The sequence below is a fragment of the Nematolebias whitei genome, chromosome 3 (genome assembly GCF_014905685.2).
Source record: "Nematolebias whitei isolate Nwh7 chromosome 3, NemWhi1, whole genome shotgun sequence".
In the NCBI taxonomy this organism is placed as follows: Eukaryota; Metazoa; Chordata; class Actinopteri; order Cyprinodontiformes; family Rivulidae; genus Nematolebias; species Nematolebias whitei.
In genome coordinates, this window is record NC_056500.1 from 4,939,925 (window position 1) to 4,948,496 (window position 8,572).

The 8,572-nt window shown below is 46.2% G+C and overlaps 1 protein-coding gene across 1 annotated transcript in view; it reads left to right on the top strand.

The window, feature by feature from the left end:
- The first annotated feature begins 2,353 nt into the window (after positions 1-2,353).
- igfbp3 (insulin-like growth factor binding protein 3) overlaps positions 2,354-8,572 on the top strand; it is a 21,490-nt gene continuing 15,271 nt past the window's right edge. Inside the window, exons 1-2 of the mRNA XM_037674454.1 lie at positions 2,354-2,779; positions 4,817-5,064. Of these exons, the coding sequence (XP_037530382.1) occupies positions 2,416-2,779; positions 4,817-5,064 (612 nt within the window). The 5' untranslated portion in view covers positions 2,354-2,415. The remainder of the gene's footprint in view (positions 2,780-4,816; positions 5,065-8,572) is intronic.

The window sequence follows — 8,572 nt, forward strand, 5'->3', positions numbered from 1 at the left end:
CAGATGATGCACCAATCTCTCTGTCAATCTCACACTCCATTTTTGCCTTACTCATGATCAAAACCCTGAGATACTTGAACCCCTCCACATGAGGTAGAACCTCACCCTGGACCTGAAGAGAGCAATCCACTCTTTTTCAGTTGAGGACCATGGCCTCATATTTGGAGGTGCTGGTTCTCATCCCAGTTTCTTCACACTTGGCTGTAAACTGCTCCACTGAGAGCTGAAGATCATGGCACGATGGCGCCAACAGGACCAGATCATCTGCAAAGAGCAGAGATGGAATCCTGAGGCCACCGAATCAGATGACCACCTCCACCTGGCTGCACCGAGAAGTTCTGCCCATAAAAGTTATGAACAGAATCAGTGACAATGGGCAGCAGTCCAACTCCCACCTTGAAGGGGTCCGACTTACTGCCAGCAATGAGAACCATCTCTTACACCACTTTTATATAGAGATTGAACAGCCTCCAGTCCCATACTCGCTGAGCACCTCTCACAGAGTACCATCAGGAACACGGTCCAACGCCTTTTCCAAGTACATAAAACACATGTTGACTGAATAGGAAAACTCCCATGACCCCTTGAGGACCCTTGTGAGGGTAAAAACTTGTCTAGTGTTCCACGACTAGGACAGAACCCACATTGTTTCTCCTGGATCTGAGGTTCGACCAACAATCCGACTAACTTCTCCAGTACCCCTGAAGAGACCTTACCCAAGAGATTAAGTAGAGGGATGCCCTGTAATTGAAGCACACCCTCCGGTCCCCCTTTTTGAAGAGGGGAACCACCACCCCAATCTGTCAATCCAGTGGCACTGCCCCCGAAGTCCATGCAATGTTGCAAAGACGTGTCAACCAAGACAGCCTGACAACATCCAGAGTCTTAGGAAAATCAGGGTGAATCTCATCCACCCCCGGAACTCTGCCACCGTAGAGCTTTAACTATGACCTCAGAGACCTCAGCCACGGTTATGGACAACCTCACGATGACATCACTGGCTGAGATCAACAGCACCCCACCTTCACTGAACTGTGTTAATTAAAAATCTAAAAAGAGTTTTAAAGAGTCTCAGTTGATCTAAAATACTGCAGCTAGAGTTCTGATGAGTTAGGAGAGACCATGTTTCTCCAGTTTTAGCTTCTATCCATTGGCTCCCAAACTCAGAGATTTGTTGTTTTATGTTAGAAGTAAGATTTTAAATTCTGTTCTATCTTATAAGATTTCTTAATTTCCAAACTGAACACTTTGCTCCCAGACTGCAGGTTTACTTGTGGTTCCTAGAGTTAAATTAGAATGGGAGGCAGGGCTAGAAGTTCTCAGGCTCCCTCTTCCAGTTTCTGTCCGTGAGGCTGACGCATTAAGAATATGGCTTAAGAATTTCCTTTACAATAAATCCTATAGTTGGAGTCAGCTTGGGTTTCCTGAGCTATCCCTTCTGCTAGGCTTAGACTGCTGGAGGACAAACTGACCACATCTCCTCATGCTGCTACTGTGTTTACTTGCTCTAATTTTCATGTTTGTATTTGTAATTATTTCTACAACTAACGTTTTTTTGTCTTTCTTTCCATAGAAACAACACATAGCCCATAGAAACTATAGGCCTGGCCCACTTCATGTTTATCTGTGTCTCTTTCCTGTTCTCTCAAACCCCAACCAGTCGAGGCAAATGGCTGCTCATCCTGACCCTGGTTCTGGCTGACGGTTTAAAGAGAGTCATTCCTTCCCACTGTCTCCTTCATGCTTCTCAGAATGGAGGATTTGAACAAAATCAATATAACTTATACTAACCGAGGTTTTACATTAATGTTTTCGATTCTAATTGGATTGAATTGTCTGTAATTGGATTTAAATTGGATCCTAACTGGATTTATATAATTTTGATTTATTTTTCCCCTTTTGCGCAGTTCCCAGTAGTTAGTAGTAGTTAATAGTTGCGAAATTGTGTAGCTGTTTTAATATAAGACAAGTATTTTAAAGCTTCTTTTTTTAAATAAATGATAGTTCATGCTTTACAAAGTGTCATAAATAACAGTTATAGGCTAACGCATTAATAGATAATTTATAAAGAGGTACCAGATATGAATTGTATCCAACATGCCATTATATTACAAGATGACAACTTTGTATTTTATTGATTCCTCCTGAGGGAATATGGAGTCAAGCAGCTGAATGTGAGAGCAGCTCTCCTTAGTCTGGACGCAGAGGTCCCTCATGTTGGGGCTCTCCTTACATTATTCATACAGAGGAGGGTGTGACTTGTTGGCTCTTTTTTCTGCCTGTATAAAACGAGAAGATCGCGCAAAAGAAAATACAGATGGAGAAGGCTAGCCGGCTCGTTGTGTTACAGAGAGTCCCCTTAAGCCCGCGTGACAACTCTCACACTGTCCGTTTGTGAGCAGCCGAACCACCGCGATGCCCGCTCTCTGCGCGCTTTGTCTCGCCGTCGCGCTGGCTGCGTTCGCCCGGCTCGCCGGCTCCGTGGGGCCGGTGGTCCGATGTGAGCCGTGCGACGCCGGCGCGCTGCTCCAGTGCAAGCCGCTGCCGAAGGACTGCGCGGAGATGGTGCGGGAGCCCGGCTGCGGCTGCTGCATGACGTGCGCTCTCGGCGAGGGGCAGGCGTGCGGAGTGTACACGGCGCGCTGCGGCGCCAACTTGACCTGCAGACACCAGCCCGGGGAGAGCCGGCCCCTGCAGGCTCTGCTGGAGGGACGAGGGGTGTGCACCAGCGCCGCATCCAGAAAGCTCAACAACATTCTCATCCCGTCGCAGAAACCAGGTAGGAAGCGTGTCTGCGCTTTTTGACAGCGAGAAGCTGCGCTTTGCTCACCAAATCTGGGAAGCGTCCACTTTGTGCAAAACAGAGCGAGTGCGAAGTAACGGGGAAAAGAAACGCGCCTACTCCAAATCGTACCCGCAAAGTTCAAGTTATTTGTTTTATTAATTTAGATTGGATAAAACTCACTGTGGGTTGGAGGATTGGCGCTCTCCAGGTGCGCACAGCTTGGGAACAACGTGCGTAAAATGCAAAGATTTGTTTAGAATAAATATCAACCCTGCTCCTTTATAACAAATAGCCTGACTCCTGAGGTGCCATATTCATGCAGTAAGTGTTTAGGTTTTAGTTTTAGGAGACCCAGCGCAGACCGTGATGTCCCTGTCCTCTGCGCTCATTTACCTCCATGAATTCTTGAGCACAGCTATGAAAATATGCGCTGCAGCTCCCCCCCAGTCCAGGATGTGGGCCAACACATCTCAGGTGTCTGGCAACGAGATGGAGGATGGTGGGGGTGGGGAGGTCATGTCTCTGGGTTCCCTATAAACAAGCACCACACGCATACTCACACACGCGCGCTCATGTCTGCACAACGCTGAGCCGCATCTTGTGCAAATTGAACGGATGCATGCTCACACTGGTCAAACGACACACATGTCACCTCCGTGTGAATACACACAGTTGTGTGTTTAGGAGCAGCTCCAGGTGCCTGTGTGTGTGTGTGTGTGTGTGTGTGTTTTCCACACAAACACACACTTGTAGACACATGTAGCTGTTATCTTTCACTCAGCTTGCTTTCTGTCTGGACCTCTCCTCCCTTTCCAGATGAGTTGCACGTGTTTGTTGCCGTTTGCATCCCAAAATTTGAGCCAAACTTGGCATTATTTGTGATGTGATATGATCTGAAATCAAGGCATGCATTTCCTGCGTCTCATCAGATGGAGATGGGAGGAAAGAAAAGATGAGATTGAGCCAAAGCGCCCCTGCTGGTCGGGTCGCGTGGCTGCAGCTAAGTGGTTTCCACCTCCCATCCAGCTCCAGAGCAGCCTCTCCTCCCAGACATTAACAGGCTGTCTTAACCACAGTTGGTGCTGTTTACTCTCGTGCCATTACACAAACAAACTGCGTAATGTGTTTACCTAAAAGTCCTTTAAAAATCCTTTTAAAGATTGCATAAACGTTTAAATAACAAAATGATGCTGGATTTTACTGTCCTGTGTTCTGGACTTTTATGGCACTAGTTCAGGGGGAAAAGACATAAAGAGGTTGCTTCAGTTTAAAGAGCAGCTCGTGACGTTTGTTGATGACATCCATGTTCTCTGTTCTGGTGTCTGTGGAGTCCCACCATGTCACTAATTGATCAGGTGGTCACAGAGAAGGGGCGGATTGCCAAGCCGCCTGCCCACACCAGCTACACCCGTACGTGCCCGTCCACCGCCTCCACCGCAGCTCACGCACACAAAATCTGCTTCCAGTTAACGGTTTGAAACCGTGTTGGGGCGTGTGCACGTCATCACATTTGAATTCCCGTCATGGTTTTCCTGCTGTCTGCTTTGACTGGTGGTGAGGTCGAGGCTCCTGCCCATCTTTACCTTTAAAGATTGTATTTTTGCTCCCGTATCATCCACGTTACCTAAATTTCCCCATGTGCACACTCCAGCATCTACTTAACATTTCTCCTCTCCGTGTCCTTGAAAACGCTTGTTTACGCTCAGTTCCTCCTCTGTCTTTTGGTCTGCATTCTGTGGAAATTTGTGGATATGTAATTGTCATGTTTCTGTTTATTACTTGCCTTCATCTCCGGCTCCAAGCAGCCCACAAGGCAATGACCTAAGCTTATTTTGTCCATTTGAAACAAGCCTCTATCACACAGGGAGGGAGGGTTCAGCAGGATATTCATCATCCTGTCTGTAAAAGTTGGCTTTTGATTAAGACGTGTGGTCAAGAATAATTTAGTCCAGCCTTGTTTAAAAGCATAAAGTGTGTTTCAGTCAGTTCTTGTGACAGTTTTACAACAATAACTCACTTTTGTCCAAACAGAAAGTGCTGGAAATCAAGTGGAAGACTGTGCCAACGTGACCCAGATGCCAACGGTCATGTATACCGTGGTGACCGTGAAGAACGGGCAGAGCCAGGGGTCGGTGAACACCAGGTCTCCGATCAGCAGCAAACTGCTCCAGAAGGCTCAGAACAAAAAGACACAGAGCTACAAGGTGGAACCGGTGTCGAGAGGAGCCAATGTGGACATACACAATTTCTCCCTGGAGAACAAGAGGGAGACTGAGTATGTAAGTCACATCCAGAGGCAGCGAGATGTCTGACAGAAACTGTGATACTGGAAGGGAAAAAGCAGACAGGGGAGGGGGTAAATATTTGCTCTGTGGTCTCCGCTGGGTTCTGCACAGTTCACAGACGTTACAGGGTGATTCACACCTACAACAAGCTACCGGGCTGTTTCATGCCCTTTTCAATGGAAACCTTTCCAAAATGTGCACCTGTTGTAACATCTTACCCAGGAAATTCAGATAAACCAACTTTTTTTTATTGTTGTCATTTTCTGTTTGTGTTTGGTTGGATGTGGAACAGTTTGATGGCAGGCTGATTAGTCTGCTACTGTCTCAAAGTTTATGCTATCTGACACACGGTGCAGCAGTACTATGAATAAGACAAGATCAGATAGAACTTTAATGATCCTGCAGGAAATTGTTGTGCCAGAGTTCCAGTTTAAAGGAACTTACACAAGGAATCCAGGTATAAAATCCAACAATGTTCAGTCAGGTCATCTGGACGGTTTCTTTTTTTTTTTGTGCTTAGACGTTTCGCCTTCCATCCATAAAGCTTCATCCGTTTGAGGAAACACCAAACAAAACTGATTCTGCACCGACAGCTTACTCCAAAGTGGAAAAAAAAACCCAGTTATGTTGGTGCTAAGATGGCCTCTGGGGCATGCCCTCTCCTCCGGTTCCCGCCCTCTCCCTCTCCATGACCTGACTGAAAATTGCAGGATTTTATACCTGGATTATTGAGCATGAACTTTGGTGTTTTGAATCAGTTTGACATGACTGTCGACGAGGGAGAGGGCAGGCACCGGAGACCATCTTAGCACCAACATAACTGTTCCCCCCCCCCCCCCCCAATTTGGAATAAGCTGTTTGTGCAGAATCAGTTTTGTTTGGCGTCTCCTCAAACTGATGAAGCTTTATGGATGGAAGGCGAAACGTCTAAGCACAAAAAAAAAAAAAAAAAAACGTCTTGATGACCTGACTGAAAATTGTCAGATTTATTGTCCTATGTATAGAAAGGGGGAGGAGTTAAAAAGTTTGATTACCACAGGGAGGAAGGACTTCCTGTGTTGCTCTGTGGAACATCTCAGTGGTCTCAGTCTACGACTGAAGGTGCTGCAGTAAGAGTCCAGTGGGGCATCCAGAATGGCTACGGAACGGCAGGATTGCTGCCTGAACACAAGCCAAAATCCAAACATTTCATAATAATTGTATAATTATACAGCTGTGATATTTGAAATGATACACAAAATACATACACAAAATGTTTTCCATCCATCCATCCATCCATTTTCTTTACCCGCTTAGTCCATTTCGGGTCACGGGGGTCGCTGGTGCCCATGTCCAGCAATCACTGTGCGAGGGGCGGGGTACACCCTGGACGGGTCGCAAGTCCATCACAGGGACACATAGAGACAAACGAGACAAACAACCATTCACTCTCTCACTCACACCTAGGGACAATTTAGAGTTACCAATCAGCCTAACATGCATGTTTTTGGACTGTGGGAGGAAACCGGAGTACCCGGAGAAAACCCACGCATGCACGGAGAGAACATGCAAACTCCACCCAGAAAGGCCCCTGGACCAGGGTTTGAACCAGGGACCTGCTCGCTGAGAGGCAGCAGCTCTACCAGTTGCGCCACCGTGCTGCCCCAAAATGTTTTCCACATTGATCAAATTAACTGATCCCATCTATCAGTGAACATCCTTGAATGTATTTTTAGGGCAAATATTGCAGCCTTTGCCTTTTTTATAGCCCAGTAAGGATGTTGAACGTAGCCTACACTCGAGCGGTTTGCAGCCGAGGGGAGAAGTGTTTGGGACGAGAGTCAGCACTTTCGAGTCTGAGGTTGTAGGTATCAACTGGAAGGAGGTGGAAGGTGTTTGCCAGGTCAGGGGGGAGAGTTTGTGTCAAGCAGAGGCGTTACAGTGTCTGGAGGTCTTGTTTATGAGTGATGTGCCCACAGATGTGGTCTTTGTCTGCAGTAATGAAGGCGTTGCTCTGGTCGTTTATGGTGAAAAAGGATCTGATCCAAAAGGCAAAGCTTTTGATTTACTGGTCCATCTACGTTCCAACTCTCACTTATGGTCATAAAATATGGATCATAATTGAATGACTGAGGAATGATGTCCATGGATACAAGCAGCTGAGACGAGCTTCCTTTGTGAGGTGGCTGGGCTCATTTTAGAGATGAAGTGAGGAGCTCCTTCACCCAGGGGGAGCTGTGAGTCATCAGCTGAGGTGGCATCAGATTAGGACGCCTCTCTCTAAAGGTGTTCCAGGAACATGTCACTGGGAGAAGACCCAAAACTTGCTGGAAAGATTAAATATCCTCTTTGGCCTGGGAACACCTTGGTGTCTCCCAGGAAAATCTTGGAAGTGTTCTGGGGAGGCAGCTTCCTGTTTCACTCCTGGACATGTTGCTTCTTGGAGCAGACCCCAAAGACATTAATGTCAAAAACAAATGAACGGATGTTGAAAAGTGGGTGTTGCTTCACCGGTCGGACATGGTTTAGAGCTTGTAGTTAATTCTCTAAACAATGGAAAAAAAAAACACTTATCATCGTTCACATTTAAACCCAATTGCAAAACAGTTTAGGCGTCTGCCAAGTTGAGCTAGATGTATAACACTCATCCCTTCTGTTGTATTCCGAAGACGCAAGTGAAAATTACAGCGCAATCTCCTTTTATTTAAAATCTCGAAACACTTCTCTTCTTCTAAACGATCTGCCTCGAAGCAAAGGGTTTACTTTAACGTTGTGGATTTACTTTTAAAACAGAAACGCCAAAAGAACAAAAAACAAATAGTGCACAAACTTTAAGAACAAATGTCCTTTTGAAGAAGTTTTCAAACCCAACAGCAGCACAAAGATTTATTAACAGACATGCAGTGTGTGGAAAAGACTGGCAGCACGGTGGATCAGTTGGTAGAACTGTTTTCTCTCAGCGAGAAGGTCGCTAGTTCAAATCCCAGCGGGGGTCCTTTCTGGGTGGAGTTTGCATGTTCTCTCCGTGCATGCGTGGGTTTTCTCTGGGTGCTCCGGTTTCCTCCCACAGACCAAAAACATGCATGTTAGGCTGATTGGTGACTCTAAATTGTCCCTAGGTGTGAGAGAGAGAGTGAATGGTTGTTTGTCTTATTTGTCTCTGTGTCCCTGTGATGGACTGGAGACCTGTCCAGGGTGTCCCCAGCTTCTTGCACAGTGACTGCTGGATATGGGCACCAGTGACCCCCATAACCCCAAAAAGAAGCGGGTAAAGATAATGGATGGATGGATGTGGAAAAGACAGGTGGAATATGGCATTCATCCCTGCTCCCCCATACTAAAAAACTTTTGTTTACCTTTTTTTTATTTCTGATTAAATGCATCTCTCTAAATTTGATTATTTCTTCTAAGTGAGATGAGATGCCAGCCAAGCATTGGAGATAATGTGAAGGGAAAGTTGGTATTTATGTGGTGCATTTTTGTCCATCCATCCATCCATCCATCCATCCATCCATCCATCCAT